We start from the raw sequence: 24,565 nt of genomic DNA, 5'->3' as shown, positions 1-24,565 counted from the left end.
AATCTCTAAAATGACCACATTTTTACGCTTCACACTTTAACGAACTCCTCCTAGGCCGATTGCCCGATCAAGCTCATATTTGGGGAAAATCATCTACACAAACGGGGCATCAAAAGTTAGTCATATTTTGATTTTAAGTGGTACGGTCTCTGTGCCGTGGAGCTGCAAATATACTGTCACAAATTGGAAAAACGCCAAATCCTTGAAATGTTCACATTTACGCTTCACACTTTAACAAACTCCTCCGTGGGCAATAGCTCGATCAAGCTTTACTTTGGGAAAAATCATCTACACAAGCGCGGCATCAAAAGTTATCCATATTTTTATTCCAAGTGCTACGGTCTCTGTGCGGCGGCGCAGCAAATTTGACTGACACTTGTGTTGATTTGCACTGGATTGGCCAGGTCAATTGTGTCGCCGTCTGTCCAGTTCTTTTTTTATTCAACACACAATAAGGGCGCCATCTTTATCAAGTCGAAAGCGCAGAGTCGGAAGGCCGGCGGCCCGCGAGGGCCGTTGGAGGCCGCTTGCGGCTTTAATTAGGCCCGAGCCCCAGCAGGGCGGAGGGCCTATTGCTCCCGCAACGCTGCCTTCGGCAGCGTTGCAACTGTCTGACCAAACATGAGGGCTGCGCCCGCATGTTTGGTACCCCGTCGCCCCTGGCAAGTACAGTGAACTAGCCCATGCCGAAGGCATGGATCATGCATACTTACTCCTGCTATGACAGAAATAGTCAACAATTAGTGAATGGGCGTAGCCCATTCACTAATTGTTGACAACAGCAGCGCGAAGCGCTGCATTCCTCCAAAAACCCTCCTGGCATCGTCCCGTACGCGAGAATCCATGCCGCAGGCATGGGCCATGCTTGTATCTGCTCAAATCAATGGAAGTCTATGCGGAGTGGGCGGGGCATCCCGCCGGAATAGGGAGTGACGAGCGCGTAAGCGCTCGTAATGATGATTCCACCCCATGGCGACATTGGGAAGGCTTAGAGCTTTCAAACGATGTATAATTTGTTGTTATAGTGGAAACGGCTATATTGTTTTTGCTAAAAATATTATTATTTTTATTTTTATTATTTTTCTTGTTCTTCTGCTTTTTGAGCTCTAATTTGACCCCCTGAACATGCTCAAAAACTCACCAAACTTTGCCCAAAATTCAGAATCGGCGAAAAATTTTGTTTTTTCTGGGCCATTTTTTTTTCCTAAAAAAATGGCGCGACAGCGCCACCGACAAAAGTCAAAATACATTGCGCCTATGGGAGACGCCCCGAGGTCAACTTTGTCGTAGAGCTACGAAATTCGGAACACGCATTCCTCTTGTGAGGACAAAAAACAATTATTATTGTGGCCACGCCCCCAGACTTACCCTATGGCCGCCATCTTCCTTTGAAAATGAAAACACGCTGTGTTAGCCATTTTGTTCACGTCAAACTTTGACGAACTCCTCCTAGGGCGTTTTGCCCACCGACTTCAAAATCGGCGGACGTCCTCTGGACAAGTGGGGCATCTAAAGTTATCCAATTTTTTGAGATACCTTTTACGGTCTGTGTGCGGCGCAGCCACAAAGTTGGACAACTTATTTTGGGATATTGCAGATGTAAAAATTGTTCCCATTTGATCAAAACAAGTCCAATTAGGACCAAATTTGAATCAGTTGTTCAACTTTCTAGTTTGGACCAGTTTATGATGACAAAATTGAAATGGGCGCGATAGCGCCCCCTACAGAGTGACCTTTAAATTAACATTGAAGGTCAAAAATTAGTTTTACCAAAATTTTCTAAACTTTACCCAAAATTCTATTTTGGCGTCGCGATCAAAAAAGCCAAACAGACAAATGCCTTAATTTTTACGGCGTAGTCGTAGCGATGACATAAACCTCCCATGTTATCCCTATGGGAAAACCGCTAAATCTCTCGAATATCCACATTTTTCTGTTTCACACTTTAACGAACTCCTCCTAGTGCGTTTTGCCCACCGACCTCAAAATCGGTGTACGTCCTCTAGACAAGTGGGGCATCTAAAGTTATCCAAATTTTAAGGATAGCTTTTACGGTCTCTGTGCGACGGAGCCGCAAACGTTTCCCAGAATTCTGACTATTTGGCCTTCAGAGTGGCCTATAAACAATAGAGTTTTTCCAAATGACATGATATTTTGAACAAAATTCTAATTTGCCATCCTGATTATAAAAGTATGAGAGCCAAAGTCATATTTTGTACGGCGTAACCGTAGCGATGACAGAAACATCCCATGTTATCCTTATGGGAAAATCGTAGAATCGCTCAAATCACCACATTTTTACGCTTCACACTTTAACAAACTCCTCCTAGGGCGATTGTCCGATCAAGTTCATATTTGGAGAATATCATCTACACAAGCGGGGCATCAAAACGTATCCATATTTTGATTCTAAGTGCTACGGTCTCTGTGTGGCGGACCCGCAAATATATGTCAGAAATGGGAAAACAGCGAAATCTCTGAAATGTTCACATTTACGCTTCACACTTTAACAAACTCCTCTAAGGGCAATAGCTCGATCAAGCTCATATTTGGGGAAAATCATCTACACAAGCGGGGCATCAAAAGTAATCCATATTTTTATTCCAAGTGTCACGGTCTCTGGCGGCGGACCCGCACATTTGACCGACACTTGTGTTCATTTGCACTGGATTGGCCATGTCCAATGTGTCGCCGTCTGTCAAGTTCTTTTTTAATTCAACACAATAAGGGCGCCATCTTTATCAAGTCGAAAGCGCAGAGTCGAAAGGCCGGCGGCTCGCGAGGGCCGTTGGATGCCGCTTGCGGCTTTAATATTCTTTCTTCTTTCTTTGTTTCTTTCTTCTCGGGACCAACCCACCTATTTTTCACCCAGTGAACATTGACGAAAAGTCACAAAAATTTGCACACCTCTAAAAATCGTGCCTCTCTACATTCTGGCTATTTCCCTTTTCTAAAATTTAAAAAAAATTGGCGCGTCAGCGCCCCCAAATGTACCAAAAATGCATTGAGAGATAGGAAATGACCCAAAAAAAATCTGATCGTAGAATCATGAAATTTGCCGCAGAGGTAGATGGTGCCAAGAGAAGTAAAAAATATTATTAAGGCAACGCCGTCCGCCCAACCAATGTCGGCCATATTGCTTCAAAAATGGCTAAGCATGACTCAGGAGTTTTTCCAAACGTCGTACTTTTCCGAACTCCTCCCAGGGCGTTGGCCCTAAAAAGCTGAAATTTGGTGAAAATGCTACTGAGGAGTGGGACATCAAAAGTTATTCAAATTACATTGATACCTGTCACGGTCTCTGTAGCTAGAATTTCAGAAATCTCCCAAATTTAACATTTCTGCCGTTTGCGCAGATAAAGTCCGAATTGCGTCAAATTAGAATCAGTTGTTAAACTCTTTGCCCTAAACCTACTTGAAGTGAAATAAATTCATTTGGCGCCACAGCGCCCCCTACAGATTTTATATGGAGGTTAAATGTTTAGTTTTGCGAAATTATATGAAATTTGACACACAACTCAATTTTGGCATCCCCATCAAAAAAGTCAATGAGACCCATGTCATAATTGTTATGGCGTTGCCGTAGCGATGACCGAAACCTCCCATGTTATTCCAATGGGGAAATCGCCAGAACATGTTTACACTTTAGACTTTCATGAACTCCTCTTAGGGCGTTAGCCCTATTAACCTGAAATTTGGTGAGACTCATCTTCAGGTGTGGACCATCAAAAGATATCCACATTTTTATTCAAAGAGTCACGGTGTCTGCCGCACATTTTGCCAAGAATTCAAAATAAAATTGCTTTTTGAATGGTAAAACAAAGGGGAGAAGATGTGACAGTGTCACAGATTCAGCAGTAGGCGTAGTAAAAGGACAATTGGGGCGCGTTAGCGCCCCTTCCTATTGCGGTGTGGCGGCGGCGTGGCGAGGGCCGATCATTGCCGCTTGCGGCTATATTTGTTATTATTGTTGCTGTCCCTGTTTATTGTCTTTGTTGTACAGTATATGTAAAATAAAATAAAAAAATATATTTATTGGTGTTTTTGGTGCTCAGAAAATATAGAAAAAAAACACTGATTCTTACTGTGATCAGGTTTTCATCTCCACAGATCTGATTTGTAAGTTGTTTCTATGGCGATAGATGCCATATTGTAGATGTCCATAGAGACAGAGCAGTTGACAGACCCTCCAGAAAAGTGTGTTAAATGATTTTAATTGTCTTATTACAATTGAATGAAGTGTTTGTGACTGGATCGTGTTTTAATGAACCATGTGCGGGACATTGGAAACCGCCGTGTTCGTAAAATGTGTGATGGGATTTTTAACAGATGATGTCATCACTCATTATAAAAGGCACTTTAACCTGCTCCAGTGTTTACAACAAAGCTGGTTTTAAATGTTAAATTGCACAAAATAATCAGTGAAGTCTGGTCTTCCTCTAGAGATCATATTAATACATAAAATGATCAATTATAGTTTTTTCATTAAAATCTGGGTAAAAAAATAGCCACACACTGAAACGGTTTCTGTCTTTACTTAATCAGGAGGCGCAGACAAACTCAAAGTTTCTGCTGTTTGTGTCAAAAGAAATCTGAACATTTGGACTTGTGATGTCAAAATAAGGTGGATTTGATAAACAACTGTCAAGGACTCGAGATACCACATCAGTTAAAATTATGATTATAAAAACTAGCCTCTAAGCCTAAATAGGTGGGGTTTTATGCTACAACTGCTTCTGCAATGTGAAGCTATTGCTACTACTACTACTACTTTCTAACTTTAATGACAACTGCAATATTACAGCCATTACAAGGGGTAATAAAACAATTATACTGCCTAAACAGACGACTGTAATCCAAGCAGCTTTTAGTAAAACTACTGATTCTTTATTGGAAATGTAAGATATTGATATAATGTGAGTATCTTTTTACATCCAGCCGATAAAGATAATAACATAACAACAAGATTATGAGTGAGTAGTTAATCCTAATGGAGAATGATGTCCACCTTTAGCTTATTAGCTTTAAACCATGTAAGTCACAAATCTTCTGCAGCAGACAAGTCAACTTTAATGAAATGAAAATGCTTTAAAAGACCATGAAATGTCTCAGCTCAATGCCACTGATAATACTTTTCCAAGGTTGTGGGGAGAAAGCCGCTGGGTTATCCTCCTCGTGCACACATCGTTTTTTGATTAGTCAGTCGTCAGAAATAACTACAGCGGTCTGAGTCCAAAACCAAAAAGCACCACTTAGAAACCACCTCCGTCTCTTCTGCTGTCCTACCTTATTGTGCGGCTGGAAATGCAATACTTCCACATGGCATTCCACAAGGTACTGACATCACCGACGACATCAGACATTCGACCAAAAAAAACACACTCGGAAGGAAAAAAAGAAAAGAAAAGTTACTGCTCTATCCAGTCTTGACCACAAATTATAGACTCCGCGCTTTCCGAAGACAAATTCATACTTTCGGAGTTCTCGAGTTGCAGCGTCTGTCTTTAGCCGTTGCCTTGCTCAATGACCAAGTAAGGTAAAAGTGTCTACAACAACCAGCAAACTCATTCTTCCCCAGTTAACAAAAGCTCTCCACCCACATTGGACAGCGCACGTCTTTTTTCACTCGGAATGATGAGGGCAGGGTCTGTTTATGTGAAGGAGGGAGATGGATGGAAGGATAAAAAGTGCATGAGGTCATGGTGTGTTCATGTGTGTGCGATGTTAACAGGCTCTGGTCCAGGAAACACTCCAGGGGGAATTGGAGGAACAGGCAGTTGGGGAGCAAGACGTTTAAATAGTTGTGCAGTTCCCTGATAACCGATTTAGAAGATATTATGTCACTACGACAAGAAATGTGTTCAAATGTGTCTTTAAATGTATTGGTTGAATGGGCGTTTCCAGGCTTTTTTTTCCACGGTAGAGCCCAAGGGTGGCACCAAGAACCCCAACCAAAGTCTTCCAAGGCAAGAATTTTGTGTTTAAGAAGAATTTTTGTTGGTCATTAATAGAAATACACAAAAATGCCTATTTGGCCAACCAGATTTCAGCGGCGATCCTTTGATTGGTTCAGGTTTAAGTATCAGACAAAAGTGAAAGAAAGAACTGTAAAAATTACCCTAACAGGCAGAAATATCACTTTATGTCCTTGTTTGAAGAAGTATGTTATAAGCCATTTTTATTATAAATCAATTTAAAAAAAAATCATAAACCATGACAGATTTTCAAATGTTGCACATCTTGAAAACAACATACTATCGATAACACTCAATATTTGATATATTGCTCACCCATATCCTCAAGTTTAGCAAAGAATAAAGTCTAAAGAAGATGGCGGTAAATGCACCTTTGCTGTTAGCTGCCAGCCGCATAATAAAAACTGTGAAAAAAGCTGCCAAAAGAGCAGATTGCAAATATAAAGTAACATTGACTTTGCATTTACATAAACAGCCTTTTCACTTCTGCGTGACACTTAAACCTCCACCATTATTACCACGTTTGCGATAATAACCATATTAGATTATAGCTGTCGGGAGAATCCAAAGATATTCATTTTGATCTCGTCTTCCAACATCACCCTGTCTGTGATGTTTAAAGGCACTGGTCCAGGAAACGCAGCATGTGCAGAGGAGGGCGAGCCTGGTCCAGCAGCTGTGAAGGGAGAGGTCCTCTGAAAACGCACTGACCTCGCTTTGAATAACATGAGGGTGTGCATCTGGGACAGGCGCCGAAGCAATGTCAAGCGCTACACCCAGTGACGGTGGCGCTACACCCAGTGACGGTGGCGCTACACCCAGTGACGGTGGCGCTACACCCAGTGACGGTGGCGCTACACCCAATGACGGTGGTGCGAGAGAAGGATCTGTGCATGTTTTGAAATGGCTGCACGTTCAGTATTTATAGAAGCGATAGTTTCATGAACATTTTGTCTATGGAGTGGCAAACAATTTGAAAAGATAGTAAAGAGATGACTTTGTTGCAGAGCATGTTCTCGCTGAAGGCCATGTTCTTTTTAGTTTGTTACTTTTGTTATTGTTAGCAAGATAACACAAAGTGCTAAAAGTCATATTTTGAGGCATTTCTCAATAAAGTGACAAGGAAAAACATAATTTTGCTGCAGTTTCAACACAATTGTATAAGTAATGTCTTTGTCATTGCAAGATCCAAGAAGGTCCTGCTTTTTTGAAGGACAAATGTACAATTTGACTTGTTTCATAATTTTGGGTTCAAAGTGTGTAATTCCAAACATTAACCATCATATTAAGCCTTCTTCAGTTTTAAAATAATGTACAAATATATCATTTTTACCAGACCAGAAAGCTCTTTATCCAGGGCATGAGTTCTTTGCTGCATGCAGTAAGTGTGCAGCGCTCTGTGTCTTTAATAATGCATGTGCACAGATATAGTATGTTTATTCCAATCTGCTGTTTGAATATTCAAGTACCTCACGACTTTAAAGCGCTCATTAATTTGGTTATGATTTTTTGGCACCACGGCGAAAGGGTTCCCTAAAGCTTCAGTTCATCCACGAGCTGCTAAACCACTGATGTATTATTAATGAACCATGGACACGCTTTCACCTTCAGAATACCAATGACAATCTGTATTTATATACACTAGCGTTTGCGTTACTACATGAGCGTGCAGCGAGGAGGACTGCCCTGCCTTTCTCATACTCTAGTTTGTTGGAATACTTCACACATCTGCAAGAGTGAGATTGTGAGGACATAACAGGTTTCCTCTGCAGGAAAAAAAATATTTCAAACGAAGGATTGTTGTCTAAAGCATACAGAAAACAGTTTTTAACAGTGAACGTTATGAAAATGTATTAGGTTTAATTCCCTTGTATTGATCAATTACAATTTTCTATGACATTTTATTTTTGAAAATGAAAAATAACAACCGTAAACAAGACCTATGTCATTTAAAACAAAAAAAAAATCACATGTATTAGGTTTATTGCCTACTAAGCTACTCTTACAGTAAAACATGGGCCAAAATGAATTCAGATTTCTGACAGGAGAGTGTAAGGTGAATTTTGCACTCCTAAGCAAGTCTCCTAGCAATAATCTTCAAGCCAAACACACATTTGGACTTAGATTTCAACTTCGTATTGCATAAAAATTGCTGATACAAATCACATTAATCCCACAGAATTGTTCTTGCCAATATGCTAACTGTTTGGTGCAAAGCATGTGAATGGGTAATGACTCTAAATTGGCTTTTCTCACGTTTTAATGGACCATAAATGACATGAAGATTTGCATGGCCTTGACACCGCAGCAGTGACGGCGGGGGGGAGGTATTTTAAACCTGGAGGAGCGTGCACCTTGTTAGCACACTTGAAAGAAAGCTACAAAAATAGACAGCGTTTGTAGCTTAAGCGTCAGCGATGTTGCAAGTTCCGATAAGAAGCGCAAAATCCCACAATAGCATCAAGACATTCTTCGAAGTTATTTTCAGACGTGCTGTTTGAGGACATTACATCAGCTAACACAGGTTGACATTGAGAAAATAGACTGGCCTCGCTGTCTGGCAAAGCGTTTAAATCCCTGCGTTCTGCTCCGGGCCTTTGTGGGTGAAAGGTGAATGGCAAAAGCTCCCACTGGGACCTGGATGAATACATTTAAGTCGATGCTGGTTTATCTCATCAGTTTTCACCACTTCCAAAGCAAAACAGACAAGCGGGACGGACCGGGATCGTCGCGAGTGCCGAGTTACTTCACGGAGTGCTTCGGGATAAACTGCTAGTTCACTCGCCGCGGAGGATCGATAATGGTTTAGCCCACTCGCGTGCACTATTTAGCGGCGTCTACTCCAGCAGCTGCTCTCGAAACATATCAATTGAAGGAGACTTTATGCCAAACACACACAAAAAAGAAATGGACATACCTTTTGTAAAAGCTGTTGTGTGGGTGCAGACACAACACGTGCCAGTAGTCCAGGCAAAAGGCTTTAAACTTCCACATTCTCTCACAGTCAATGATGGGAAAAAGGCACCATTGTATTTGAGGAAATGTGTGATAATAAATGATGCTGATGACTATCCATAAGCGTGCATTACATCAGACATCTCTTCTACCGTTCCAGGCATCCAGGGAAAACTTGGGACTAGTAGGAGCTGGCTTAAGCACTTAGAACCAGACAGAACTTTTTCCGATTCGCAGCGAGCACCAGCCCCGTCTTGGCTGCTCGGGATACGTTCCGTTCAAAACCAGGTCAGCTGCGTCCCGCGTGCACGCCGCCGACTCTCACTCCGCGGCGCGTCACTCCCGGATCCCCTCGTAGACAGGTACATCATCGATTGCGGCGGCAGGACTAACGCGACACTGCTCTGAACTTGAAATTCCATAAAGAGTCAAACTTTTCGATCCCGGTTCTGCGTGGATAAACCAGGCAAGCGATCTCCAAATGTTCTCCTCATCTCCTTTCTCACCTCTTCTCCTCTTCGCTCTTACAGCTGCCTGCCTCTGCTGCTGCTGCTGCTGCTGCTGCTGCTGCTGCTGCTGCTGCTGCTGCTGCTGCTGCTGCTGCTGCTGCTGCTGCTGCTGCTGCCGCTGCCATACGCTCGGACCTCCCAGAAATGTGCCGATGCCGGTTGCCAGGGAAACACTAGCGTACTACTGAAGCTTCAAATGGAGAGCAGACAGCGAGGCGAGTGATTGGCCGGTGGACTTTGAGGAGGGAGGGCCGGCCTGCACGCTGCACTGAGATAGTAAGGATGAATATGCACATGAGCCTTTGAAGTAAATATGAGATGCAGATTACAAGCACCGGCCGACCAAGTGTTTAATGTCAAATTATGTACTTCACCAAATGCACTCGAGTCAGTAGCCAGAATTAATTTGATCAGCCCTGCACTAATTACGCATTAATAAAGCTTGAATATATATTTTACATGTAATTAACTTTATGTATAATTTATGTTTACACGTATGAATCAGTTTGCATAGATTGTATGTTTTAGATCATTAATAAACAGTGATTAGAACGCAGTGTCAATTGTTGTTTTTTTAGAAACATATACTCCTGATTCACTCAAGATGCAGGTTTAAAGGTGCACTATGTAACTTTTCTGGTGTAGGGTCCAACACCTAATTAAGTCTCCATGACACCACCAGGCCAACTTACAGGTCAGATCTGTGGAAAGGCGAGCCCACTCATAGTAAGAATGCATGGTTTCAATTATAGGTGTTTTGCTTGATCAAAAAGATCCGTAATTGAACACATGCAGTTCAGACCACTTTAATGCCGTACTGCGGAACATTCCAGGCACAGCAATAACATCTCCATGGAGACAGGCAGGTGACAGAACCTCCACATAAAAGTTACATAGAGCGCCTTTAAAGTGTGCATTAGTGCAGTTACATTAATTATATATATATATATATATATATATATATATATATATATATTAAACAATTTACTGTAGCGTCTTTGATTGTAATGAAAAGCACTTTACTAATGTTATGTATTATAAGATTTTTCAGAATCTAATATAATAAATATATTAAAAACCCATGTGCAACTAAATTGATGCCGCGACACAAAAGGCGCAATACACTCACACATAGAAACATTCCTATGGCTTTGTTGCAAAAATACACGTTTTAGTCTGCCAAGTGGCAGATGAAAGAACCACGGCACTCCGACTGTTGAAGTTTAAAATCCTTTATTTCATGGCTTATTTAATTAAAAATTGCACCGAGGCGTTTCAGCTCTTTACAGCCTTCCTCAGAGTGCACAGACACGTGTGGGTTCTACATTATATAGGGAGAAGCACGGTCCTGCCTCTCAGACTGAAAAAAACAAAACTTAATATTTACAACAATTAGCAACAATAATAACTATCATAATTAGCATGTAAATAGACCCATGACAAATGTGTATTATTGTGTATTATTGCCCCATTAATGCCCTGCAATAGAGTTGTAACAAATAAGTGAGCGGACATAGAGTCGAGGCCCACCTACATTCACGACTAGACCACAGTAAACAAGGTAATAGTCAATAGTACAAGTAACATTGTATAAAACACATTTGTCATGCTGAAACGCAACTGCACATTTTTTTTATTAAACAAGTCATGTTTAAATAAAGGATTTTAAACTTCAACCGCTCAGAGTGCCTTGGTTTTTTCATCTGTATATCCTTGGCATTTTAAAACACCTTCACATCCACGTTGCGCTCCTCAACTTTATTTGAATTCCTCTGGCTTTCTTAAAGTTTCTTAAAAAAATATGCAAAACATGGATATGCAATTCCTTAATAAATATCACAAAATAAACAGTCTCCAAGGCTTTAAAATATTGTCCACAGATTTCGTCACTGTCCCAACCAGCAACATCACAGCAACATGGAGCAAGAATGGAGGTGACGCAAAGACCGTGCGTGAGATCTCTGTCATTATCTCCTGAAGATGAACAGTGACCAACAAACACCACTGCGGCTCCAATATGGCCACTATTTATGAAGCTGAATGATCTTAGTGCATAACCCTGCAGCCTGCTCTTTTGAATGAGCTCTCATTTGAATACAAGCGCTCTGCTGTTCTTTCTGCCGGATGGAGAGCAATGCCACGCTGCTGCTGTGCCACTCAGTCCCATAGTTCAGGGGCCAGGGGCCTCTCATCAATATTCAGCCAAAGTCCATCGAACGCATACCACACGTCCATCCACCAGCACAAACAACTCATCTATATACAAACTTACACATTTTCATACATTAGATCGAAATTAACTTTGAAATGGGATTTTTAGCTCTCCTGGTGGAATTTATCTTTTCTAAAATGTTTTTTTGTTGTTGCTAAAGCCAAGGCGTGTGAACATTTGGGCATGGTGGAAGTAATTAGCTTAATCCACCCACTGTTGAGCCTTTTGTTGACAGTCTATATACACATTCTGATTAATACACAGAAGATGACCAGCCACAGACAAAACCCTTTTGCCACGTACTTAATCTTAGTCTGACAGAATAAAAAACTATTTACGCAAGACACTCTTGGTTTAGTCTTGGTTTAGTCTTGGTTTAGTCTTGGTTTAGTCTTGGTTTAGTCTTGGTTTAGTCTTGGTTTAGTCTTGGTTTAGTCTTGGTTTAGTCCTGGTTTAGTCCTGGTTTAGTCCTGGTTTAGTCCTGGTTAAGTCCTGGTTAAGTCCTGGTTAAGTCCTGGTTAAGTCCTGGTTAAGTCTTGGTTAAGTCCTGGTTAAGTCTTGGTTAAGTCTTGGTTAAGTCCCTGTTTAGTCCCGGTTAAGTCCCGGTTAAGTCCTGGGTTAGTCCCGGTTTAGTCCCGGTTTAGTCCTGGGTTAGTCCCGGGTTAGTCCCGGGTTAGTCCCGGGTTAGACCTGGGTTAGACCTGGGTTAGACCTGGGTTAGACCTGGGTTAGACCTGGGTTAGTCCCGGGTTAGTCCTGGGTTAGTCCCGGTTAAGTCCTGGGTTAGTCCTGGGTTAGACCTGGTTAAGTCCTCGTTTAGTCCTGGTTCAAGCCCTGTTTAGTTCTGATGTAGACTTAGTATAAACCTTGCCCAGATTTATTCCCAGGTTTAATCTTATTTAGATGTGTTATTCGTGCAGGTGTGAACGTGCCCACAAACTATCGATTCACAAAGGAAATGACTTGGACAAAATACATCTAAAAGTAGCATCAGAAAGACCATACATTTCCCAGTCTTCAACCTCCTGTCTCGTAGTGGTCTTTAGTGGTGAGGGTGGGCGGGCCCCCGACTGCCTGTGTGATCAGAACAAACTGGAGTCTGTCAAAGGCAAAGCACAAACCAGCGCTGCAGAAGTGACTGGCACAAAAGGCAGATGGCGACGAGTCAAACATGTGACAGCTCGTATTTGTTTTGTTTCAGATAAACTGCATGGGGCGAAGACGGAGGAAAAGATTTATGAAGATGCCACGGCTTTTAGAGAGGGTCAAAAAGTGACAATTACACAATGCATTTACTGGTGCCAATGGCAGTTATTCATTTTGTTAAATAGTCTCAGCCACTGGGGGTTTTAGAGGCTGCAGTAAAATGTTCTTGTTGTGAATTTTAAAGCTATTCTTTTCCGTTTAGTACATAAGGTTGATTAATGTAATAAACTTAGTAAAGGTATACAAATATATGCAGGTATTTGCTTGATTGGTGATGAACAACAAGGGGAAACGGCACAAACAGAGACTCCACTGCTCTCGTAAACTGTGGTAGAGTTTGAAGGAAATTAAAATGACAATCTGGAAAAAAATTACACTATACAAACCCACATCTCGGCAGAATTGATCAGCCATCTGTTTCTCTGGATTTTGGACAGTTGGCATCGGCATCGGCCATGAAAAAACCCCATTTGCGTCGATAAAGTCAAGAGAAAAACATGATCCAAACATAATTACAACACTTATTTGTAAGGCCGATTATGGTGGAAACTGTAAACTTGACATTCTAACATTATTCACATTGAATTCATATAAGCGGAGGTTAACTTTGCCTTCCTTTACTTCTTTCACACTGTGACATGAAACAGCACAAGGCCTGTGTCCTCGTGCGGCTGCCCCCGGTCAGTCTCTGATAAGCCCTTGTCCAAGCAGGAGGGCCGCTCAATACACACTTGAACGGGGGGTTAGCCTGATGTTAAAAAAAACCCTCTGTCATCAGTATTTAGAGGAGAGGTGAAGTGGGGGAGCCTTGAGGAGCGAGAGAGATCAAACACACCAGGAAGAAAAAGTCAAGAGGGTGACTCAAAACTTGACATTTTGTGTTGCACATGACGAGAGCAAACTGATGAGGATGATTCAGAAGCCACTTTTAAGCTATCATTATGTGTATAACAGTGATATGAGATTTTAGGTGTAATCAAGTGGTGACACTCAACAGGGAAATGTCATGGACTTAACAAAGCCTAAGAAAAGTGCTCTCCCTAGTGGATGCTCGGTGTAGGGTTGAGAGTGCAGTTTGGCCCAGAAACCAGAAGCTCTTCTGAGTGTATTATTCATGCCACATCAGGGGGTTATTCAATAATTGACATGCTTTTGCTTTTGGCCACTGTGCCATGACAAAAAAATGTATTATTAGATCTTTGACAGGCAATGGTTAAGCCTTTGTGAATGTAAGACAGCTGATTGGATAGATCTTCTGGCCTAAGTGGAGTAGATTTGTATTTGATATGTGTGATTTTTATAATATGGGTCATGCTTTATACTCAAACCATGTACTATGATTGTGTATAAAAGCAGTAAAATGAGTACCGTAACTAAGTAAGTACAGGTAAGCATATAGAATATAATAGATATATTTATGTATAGTTACAGCTACTGAAATGTGACGTATGTATGGAATAAATGAATGTGAGAATCATCTGTTCATGTTTAATTAATTCCAACAAATAAGTGACCACTGGACCAAGGTCACTCTAAAAATGAACAAGCAGGTGAATTAAAATGCAGGGCTTAACATTTTGTCAAAAACAAAGTGTTGTCGTTGGCAGCAAAAGAGTTTTGAGATTTATTTTGAGTTTTTTTTAATTAAGTTTCAGCTTGGAGTATATATTTTAATTAACACTAATGAATTCGTGCTTGAGCGAAGAGTAAAATATGATCAGCTAAACTAAAACAAGGATGCCATTTAATACACTGCGGTGAGAGAGAAAGCTGTTGTTTGCAGAGAACATTATTCGGCGTGTACTAGTCTTTAAGTTGTTTCTTCAATTTTAATAATGATGGTGGCGTTTAAGTCAACAAATTATTATTAGGATTATAAGGATTAATATGGTCCACAGTGGGAACGAGAAGGAATTGAGTTTTGCGAGTGACAGGACAGTTTAATGTGCTTTTTAATTGACTAATTAATTAATGAATGCAGACAGCCTGAAATATTATTCTAATGTTAGTGATTAGTTACTAGCCCTAATGAAACAACAGGAGCTTTACTTAGGCCGCAGCATTTACACATATCGATGGGCACATAGCATAACGGCCCAAGTCATGTTTTCTCTCCAGACTCTTTTGCATCTATTGGTCTCACTGGCTCCAGCCTCGGTCAATCAGAAAGATTTTGTCCAGCCAAAACACACTTCCATTCCATTCTCCCCAAAAACTTGAACGGATGCTCTGAGGCTAACGACATGCATTTACACTGCTGCCATACAAATACTGCATAAATCAACCATTCTGTCTCATTATTTGCAGACATCCATCATTCCTCTTGTGGATAGCGCAGGTACGATCTATGTGTTCTTCCTTGTACCGGCGCTTGTCTGAGAACATGTCTGCGATGATTCACCCTTTTGGTTTTTGAGATGGGATTAGCCGCCTGATATAAACGATGGCACATTCAGAATCCCACAGTCATGCAATGTAAACACGAGCGCAGACCAAACAAGCGAGCCTGAGTCGGGCCAACAGAGAGCAAGTGATGTCGACATGGCCCGTCATTACATAATCAAATCAAATCAATTTATTTTTGTAAGGCCCAAAATCACAACAACAGTTGCCTCTGAGGGCCACAGGGAGAAATGAATCAACAATGTCTGTGGTGGCGATGAAGTCAGACAATGTCTGTGGTGGCGATGAAGTCAGACAATGTCTGTGGTGGCGAGGGACGATGTCCCAGGGTCCTCTGTCCTTAGACTCTCCTTCTCGGCCAGGAAAAACTACAAAAAAAACCTCTTTGGGAAAAAAGCGTAGAAACCTGGAGGAGTTCCAGTGAAGGAGAGATCCGACTCTCACAGACGGACAGACGGACACAAGGAGACTGGAGCTGGACCCACTCTTCAGGCAGAAGAGGGACCGTCTGAGTCGAGCTGGACCCACTCTTCAGGCAGATGAGGGACCGTCTGAGTCGAGCTGGACCCACTCTTCAGGCAGAAGAGGGACCATAAGAGCACTGTTGCTATAGCCTGCATGTTTTTATACTTGTATCAGGGGAACAAAATGTACGGATGAGCTATCCTTCCTTCTCCCAGCGCTCGGTGGCTTGTGCCGCGCCATTGGCAAAGTCAGAGGCTTATTATGGGCTGTTTGAAACCGCCGAGGCTTCAGCAGCCACGGCAACTCCCCGAAGGAAACTTTAACCGAGCGAGAAGTGCCCCAGAGATGTGCACAGTGCCAAAGTCCTCCTCGCGCGCGGTTGACAGCGGGTACAGCTGGGAGGAACGGCCCGGCACCACAAATGCCCAGATGCTGCCGTTTCCGAGTGCTAAATCGCAGCCTTTTGAGCCAGATCCGTGCAAGACGAGCCAAGCCTGTGATGGTTTGGCAAAAGAGGAGCGTGTTACAGTAGCGGAGAGTGGAGAGCCATAGAAACGTGCTCAGTGCAGATGACATTTGTGCATTTGTGCTGACCAAACACTAGAGCAGCTATATCGGACCACTCATTTGAATCTAATAGTCTTTTAACAGGCCCTATCCCTCCTCCGAATGACCTCAAGGACATTCCCTGCCAGGACAGTATGAAAAAGAGATGAATGATTAAGCGTTGCTGATCAATAAAAGTATCCACACCTAGGCATAAGGACTGATCTCACCGTAAGAGTGAATAATGGTGACACCTTTCTCAAAATGTTCAATTATCTCTCCTTGTATTACATCGCATGACAAATATTGTTTTACATTTTATTTCCTGGGAATTAGAACATACATCTACAATGAGACTAAAACAATATCAGCAGTAATAAGAGAGTAAGAAATAAGAAACTAATTGATACTAAAACAAGTATTGAAACTAGATCCACGTAAACAGGACAACTTCAGCTTTAGAAACATCTTGAGCTTTATAAGAACAAGTACAACATAGAACATATGCTACCAACACATAAAAAACATAATTTGTTCTGAAAATTGCATTATTTATTTATTTGTATTGCGTTTTTTGTTATCATTGTGGTATTGAAATAGGTATTAAGTATCAGGTCCTTCGTTTAGAATCAAAACTATCGCGACAACACTGAGGCAAGTTTTTTTTTTTAAATCTAGAAAAAAAAACCTAAATCTACGGACATAAACATTTTAAAAATACTCAAAACGTGTATTATGTAAAGCATTACTAAGCCCTTTTGCCCTAATGACGCCCCAACAGCGCTGAACTCACTACTCCATACGTGTAAGTCGTTATTTACTGCATCGTGACACAACGACTATGACAAAAATTCCAACACTGGAGGCTGTTCTGATGATGCGTCCGTACATCCTTAAAGTGACTCGCCTCCCCTCGTGCGGCAGCTCGCCCGATCCTCTGATGCCAAGTGACAGCGTGCCCCGTCAGCTTCTGCACGGGCAAAGTCACCGTTGTTTTCTATGGAGCCGTGTCCAATTCATGGCTGTGCTTCTGCCTCTTTAAACGCAGCCTATAGTAGAGTCTGCAGAGCCAGCACGCGCCGCTGTCAGAGCACAGGAGCAGCGCGGGTGATGACGCACACGGTTTTCATCAGCACTGCATGGCGTCATTTCAAAAGGGGCATTACATTAAGCAACTCGGCGCCAGTACTGTTAAGTGGGCATCCCTGCTGCACAAACGCCCTCCGAGGACGCTTGACATTATCTACATGAAGGACATAGTCTATTCATGCATGTCGTAGTGAGCCAGTATAAGATGATGTATAAAATGTGAATGTTTGATTTTCATTTAAGTTAAGACATGTTCCAAGGTCAGATATGCATAAATAATGAGGCGATTTCACATGGCAGTTTATGCTCTATATCAATCCGAAGAATACCTTTTAGAAGAATGTTTATCATCTTGGTTTCAGAGTGATGAAAAAAGTAAAATATTACATCTTTTGAATTGTCATAACTACTCAAAATATCAACAATAAAAAGGAATGTAGATGTAGTGCGTTGGAAATTATATTTTCCACAAAACTAGAGAATGTAGGGATGCACATGAGTATTATTATATTATTATCAGTATTGGCTTTTGGAACAACACCTAAGACATCGATCTGACTGAAAAAAGCAGATTTTATTCTCAATGTTACTTTTTCAATCTAAATTTCCCTTGATTTATTTTGATAGGTTGACCAAATGTACATATTGCATACATAAATTATGGTGTCAAAAAGTATATTCAAATTTCACAACAATAATAATAGCACTGAACAGCCATATCGCATATTCCTATCATTTCCAATATCGTAGAGCCCTGAGCCCGGTGCAGCCGATCTGACAAAAAGTATGCACCACCATCACTTCTGTCAAATCCCTCATCCCTGGTTTGTAAATAAAACTAAATCAAATACAGTCAAATTGTGCAAACAGCTGAACAGGAGCTTCTTTAGCACCTTTCACTAGAAGCATCACGTCCCTCCAGGCGAAATCTGTAAAGACAACCTTTGGTCCATTCCTGGTATCTGGCTTTAGCACGGTTCCAGGCATTTGTTTTCCAAAGGGACAAACAAGCAAGTGATTATGCTGTGACATTAGCAGCACCACAAATCCTTATTAAAGAACAACAAACCTGAGCGAGGAGGATGCGTTGAATTTGTCTGAAAATAGAGTCTAGCATCTTCTAAAAAGGATTTTGAAGGTTTCCAAAGAGCAGTGTATAACTCGATATTTCTGCACTTTTGGGGTTAATTTGATCGTCCATTCAGTTTTTGTGTCAAACGTGTTTTAGTGCATTACACACAGATTGCTAAAATATCATCCAATATTGTGATCGTCTCAAAAAAATGTTTTATTGTCAATATCACCACAGCTTTAGAGTCGGCATGACTTTAGAAGCATCTGTCTCAGTGGGTTTGAGAGCTGGAGAAATAAAACACCATATCTGCTGCTTACAGAAGACAGATGGATGTGAGCAGAAACTAGTTATGCAAGATATCAATCTTATCAATCTTAGAGGAATTTAACATTTTATGACTCAGAATAATATGCCATTTCTTTAAACAAACACGTATATCAATAAATTCCACTTTAAAAACAGTTGTCTATGTTAATTAATATTCAATTGGTGAAAAAATACAGTATACCACATGTTACATCTTTTTATATTTTTTTAAAAGGATTGTGTTAAAAACTGGAGGCGTTTTTAGAGAATAAACACCAACTTGACCACCGAAAACTGTAAAAAAAAAAAAAAATGATTCAATGGTTCAAGAGCTCAATGGAAAATCATTTACCTAATATATTTTTGACAAATCTGGGCACTTTCTTGTGACCACCAGTGCTTTGAGGCAACACCATCTCGGACAATTATAAATGCGAGTGTTTTCACACGAGTGCATTCCTGCTTCCCAGCCTCTCGCACTGTGTACAATCGCCTTCCCCTATGCTCGTACGCATGTATACAAAGCATGCAGAGATTTAAACCCGCCTTTGCCTGTGAAGGACTCCTGCGTGAAGGTCTCATACTCATTAAAATGACAGATCCTTGTGTCTGGCATTAGACATGACAGCGGCAATTTGACCCAATGTTCACCAGTGTATGCACCAGCTGTTTGGAACATGTTCTCTACCAAAAACTGCAAGTATTCACACGAGATTACACCAGAAAGATATTGATGGGATTAAACCAGTATAAGGGACAACAAAGTGAGCTACTGCAGAAAAACAGAGGATGCTTATTCAGCGAGAAGACGCACAAGGCAATGTGGAGATTGGATACACAGTCCAAAATGCTTGAAAGATTTATACGTTTATCAGCGTCTTAACTTTTATTTTGCCTTCCAAAATAAAAGTTAAGGTCTGAAGAGAGCGCACGCACATTTTAAGACGCTGACCAGGGTCCTGAACATTGTATCACCATTCACATGCCACTGTTGTGATCAGGCTCGTAATCGTAGCCTCGCATTTACAACCAAACAGTGAACAGTCGATCATTTACTGAGAAATGAACCAAAAAAACACGCAAATGACGCTCCCCTGTCACCAAAAAACAACCAGAATACGTGGGTGACTCAGCACTGCCTTGGAACGCCGCTTTCCCCCCGCTCCCTCCATCAATGAACCGCCGAGCCAGCAGCACCGCCCTTCCGCACAAACGCACACAGGACACATTACTCACATGTCATAGAGTCGATACCCCATGGCCGACCCGGGTCTGCTGGCGTGGGGCGCATTGGGGTCCCGTGCCCGGCGGTTGTCCGAGGTGCTCGCCACGGCACGCCACACGCTGGGCTTGTCCATCCTGGGTGTGTGAAGTCGACAGCGGGACGGGGCACAGGGACGGATTCAGGCTGCCACACGGAGCTGCGCGCGTGATGTAAAGAGGAGGACCCATACGAGGGTGGGGTGGGGGTGGGGGGTGGGGGGGGGGGGGGCGGTGATGGAGAGGTGAGATAGGGAGACTTGGGAGATGAAGATGCGAGGAAAGGAGGCGTGTGTTTCTCTGAAGCGGCCAGATCCAAAACAACAATTAAAACGATGCCATTACGCCTGTAGTTGATGACATCCTTCCTCAAAGTCAGACGGAGCATCTGTGTCCTCTGCTCTCCACCCTCCTCATGTGCTCCGAGTAGTACAGTCCTCGGGTCGACCACGTGATTGGTTCCTTGGTCTCCATGGAAACAGGAGGCTGTATCAGAGGTAGGGCTCATTAACATGCCAGCTCTCCTTCTCTCTAACCTCGCCCCTCCCTTCACATTTTGTTTTCACTCTCGCTCCTTTTTTAATTTATTTCTTTCCCCCCTTTTTCCAATTTTCTACTCCTCACTTAATAAAAGCCAGCACTACTCGCTCCCTGGAATCTATGCGCTGGTCTGGAGTGGTTTTCAAAGCACATCAGGGACATTTAAGCAATGATGTGAACGGTAGGGGGAGACGTAGAAATGCTTTTGTTAATTATGTTGGAACATCAGGCGGGTCAATGAAGCTATAATACACTACGCTATAATAACAGCAGTAAAAACCCATTCATTCGTTTTCAATTGCTTAATTATTATTTGGGTTGAGTGACTGAAACCAATCTGACCAAGTAGCACGCTGTATAGTCAACCATAGCCCTGCCCCGTGCTCTCAGATGGATTGAGTGCTTTTCTGACAGCTATAAAACTTAGGAAAAATCACTGGCCAACACTGACAGAGAGGATGATAGTTCCATTTAGGGCTGGGCGATGAAAAAGAGTATCTTGACAACATTCAAACAATCTTTAGAAATGAAAACTATGCCTGCCAGTGTCTTTGTTAACGTTCCAGTCCAGCAAAAAACGGGAACGGATCACAAAATCAGCTATAAAAGTGTAAACCTATCACTTCATACAACAATACGTCTCTTTTTTTGAGGCGTTTTTGATTCATATACTCTACTTTTTACTATATCACTAAAACAACACAATATTACACATTTTGTGCTATACCTCCTGACTCTGGTGCAATGATTTTGACTAAGACTGGAACTGAACATCATTACGCCAGAAATATATTCATAAGAAACTACAGATCTTGCAGAGGAGTTGCGTCACGTACAAGTCCAGACAGGCAGAAAAAAGTCTCAAACCCGATTGAATCTTGTGTTTGCAATGACTAATATGATAACTATTGTAATAATTATCGTTATTGTTGACACATCTACAGCACCAAATCAGTCCTGCTGGCCGGTCTGTTCGATGTAAAGCCCGGGTTAGATTGCACACAGTGAGACGGGCAGAAATGGCTGACCGTTGGCTCAGGGTCTCCAGGGAGAGATAGATTTCGACGAGACCAGACTCCACACTCGACCGTCTATGTATCGAGTGTTAACCCCAAGGTGATTGCTAAACTAGGACCTCTGTCTTTTCTTTAATAAACCTGTGTGTGGGGGGTAATTGTAAATCTGCACTGGCCTTTGCTGCAATTTACGGACATGTAAACCCTAATTATTACCGGCAAGAGCTGATCTCTACAGCTTAAGGTCCAGTGTGCGCAGTTTCACTCCAGAGAGCATTTTTGCATTTGAGAATAATCGCAGACTCCTGTCTTTTTGACAATGTGATGTTTGTTTTGAGGTTTGGTGATTAAGACTTGAAGAACACATTACAGAAGTGACAGAGAGTGCGTCGTAGTGTTTCAATTTGTGTCAAGAAAATGTTGTGTGTATTTTCACTCGTCAAACCTCTGATGAAGCGCTCCAAGTCTGTATCGTAATGGTGAAAGTAAAGCACCAGGACCAGGAAGTCAGACCAGTCAGTTCCTGCTTTACGTGTAAATGATCTACATTGTGTGAATGTATTCTGGAAATATTTTTGCAGAATTATTTAGAAATCATCATAATAAAACACACAGAACATGTCACTCTTGAAAGTTCTGAGTTTTATAAATTGATCTTAAATTGATTATAATTTAGGTTATTCATCCCTTTTTATAGCCTATTTAAAGGAGTTTTATTTCCTATTGTATACAGTGCTCAAAAAGAGTAAGATGACTTTCAAAATATACATTATATTCTCTCCTCATCTTATCTTATCAAATACTACAACCCAATAAAAACACAATAAGTAATGTGTAATGACAAAGGACTACAGTATGGTCAAAATGAATTAAAAGACCATTACATCTACTGGTTTTGAATTGGTCTGCTGCCTGACCACTCCAAGACACCAGTAGGCGAACCTTCACCAATTACATTTATGCTTTGTCTCATAACCTATTGTATATGTCTCCACCCTGTCTCGTATGCCTCAGCTGCAGACATTTCTCTCTTGTTGAATCATTGTGTAGTCGCATTGTTATATTCCTCATACGGGGAAAGCCTTGTAGAGTCACCTTCAAAAAAGAGCCTGTTAATTGGCCTGGACTTTCTGCTGCAACTCAGACTCAATTACAGTGACGCATGACACTTAATTTAACCTTGCCCTGACGGCCAACCATCGGATTTTGGGAGGAGGAGGTCCATACGCTACTGTAGCTAGAGGAGGAGGTAAGTTAGTAGTCTGGGCACACGCACTGAGGGAGAGAGGAGCCAACCGGTGAGCACAATGCCCTTTCACACTGACAAATACAATCAAATTTATGCTATCAGCTACTGGGCTTTCAACACACGGACTGCATAAAAAGACCTATGGAAAATACGTGCTGAAAAAGCTGCTGGCGCTGTATGTGTGAGGTTGCTTTGTGGACTTACCGATGCCTTGTTTTTGCATGCATTTGCCTCCGAACTGTCAGAATACACCAATCACACACAGCATTATGTATGACCAAGCACCTCCAAGGCTTAAGTGTAACTATTGTGTTCACTGACCACTGTGGATAGTTCTCTTAAAGTGCCATATTTCACAATTCCCCTGGTGAATCAGTATTAAGGCCAGCAAACATGGTGAAATATGGACCAGAGAAGCTTCAGTTATCACTTATCCATATTCAATTTGACTCCCTGGCCAAGAGGTGAGATTAAACAAAATAAACTACAGTCCATTTTTATTCCTGACAAATTCCAGTCAGACCCAACATTGACTTCTTCAGTAATCTTAATTTGACTGGTTTTACTTTATTGTTGTTCTTATTTGGTTTTACTGGCTGTTATTCTCCCAAGGACAGGTGGAGCTGAATAGAGAATATAAATTTATTTATTATATATATATATATATTTATTTAATAGAGAATATTAATTTATTGTATTTATTTAAGAGAAGTTAATTTTAGTCAGTCCTTATTTGAGGCAACAATATCCAGGTACATTAAGATAATAGAAAAATTATGTTCAGCACCAGATTATAATTTCATAGACATTTTTTATTTGCATTCACTGATTTACAGGAATACATTCGACTCACACAACATCGCACAAGCACACGTGTTTTTTTGTGTTCTTTGCAATGGAGGATCTCAAAATTACATGTTTCAAAAGAATTCTGTAGAAAAAATTAATCACGTTTTTCATAACCCAATGCCAAACTATCCACTATTCCCATGGAAATACTAGCTGATGGAGAACCTGTTGTTGCCAAGTGGCTCACCATTACCATGTGTTATGGGACTGTCCTGTTGCTCAGATGTATTGGACTGAGATCAACAAAGCGCAACGTCCAACTTGATTTCTGAACTATTACCATTAGCATTTGGGCCACAAAACTCCTGCCATGCACAGTCAATGGATACTTTTGGTACTTACATTAGGGAAATTGTGTAAAGAAAAGGATGACACAAACTGAACCAACAATAAAGGACTGGAACGACACCGAAATGTACAAGCATAACATAGAAAAGAATGTATAAATACTATCAGACTCACTCTTGACTTATTCAACAGACTTAAATGTTGTACAATTTATGATCTTTTCCCTTTTCTCTTCGACGTCTTATGCCATTGTTACCGGTTCAGTTTCTCCTCGTCATGTCCTGTGTTTTATGTTCTGTTATTTAACTTAAAAAAACATCTCACTATTGCATCAGTCCATTTTAGCTTTTATCTTAGTTTACTGTGAAAATGTGCAATACAAATACAGTGGATTTGGATACAAGAGTTACCTAGAGCGCCCTAACTGGATATAAACTGTCATTCGCTGTATCTGCCATGGTGATAACATTATGCTTAACTGGCATTATACAGGTCAAGCTGCAGAGTGGCCCTCTTGATGGCCAGACCTTTGCATACGTTGCCTGCATTGAGAACGGGCACTCGCCTCTTGTGGACATATGGCTGCTCTGAATGCAGCTGGCCCCGCGCCTCTGATGTGGGC

At 41.5% G+C, this 24,565-nt stretch overlaps 1 protein-coding gene across 7 annotated transcripts in view; it reads right to left on the bottom strand.

Annotated features, from left to right (window-relative positions):
• Positions 1 to 24,565, bottom strand: part of iqsec1a (IQ motif and Sec7 domain ArfGEF 1a) — a 143,924-nt gene that overhangs the window by 54,796 nt on the left and 64,563 nt on the right. The window contains exon 1 of one of the 7 annotated variants that reach the window (XM_072448931.1): positions 19,978 to 20,175. The exons of 4 other annotated variants lie outside the window; for them this stretch is intronic. In XM_072448931.1, coding sequence (XP_072305032.1) covers positions 19,978 to 20,099 — 122 coding nt within the window. In that variant the 5' untranslated portion in view covers positions 20,100 to 20,175. Of the gene's footprint in view, positions 1 to 5,286; positions 5,493 to 8,892; positions 8,985 to 19,977; positions 20,176 to 24,565 lie in introns of those variants that run through there. 2 more of the 7 variants (XM_072448934.1, XM_072448933.1) reach the window with 2 other exon arrangements.

Source organism: Eucyclogobius newberryi, unplaced genomic scaffold (assembly GCF_026437365.1).
Source record: "Eucyclogobius newberryi isolate DKJ021-1_F unplaced genomic scaffold, fEucNew1.0.hap1 SCAF_17, whole genome shotgun sequence".
NCBI lineage: Eukaryota > Metazoa > Chordata > Actinopteri > Gobiiformes > Gobiidae > Eucyclogobius > Eucyclogobius newberryi.
Note: the sequence above shows the minus strand (reverse complement) of the source record. Positions and strands in the feature narration are given on the sequence as shown.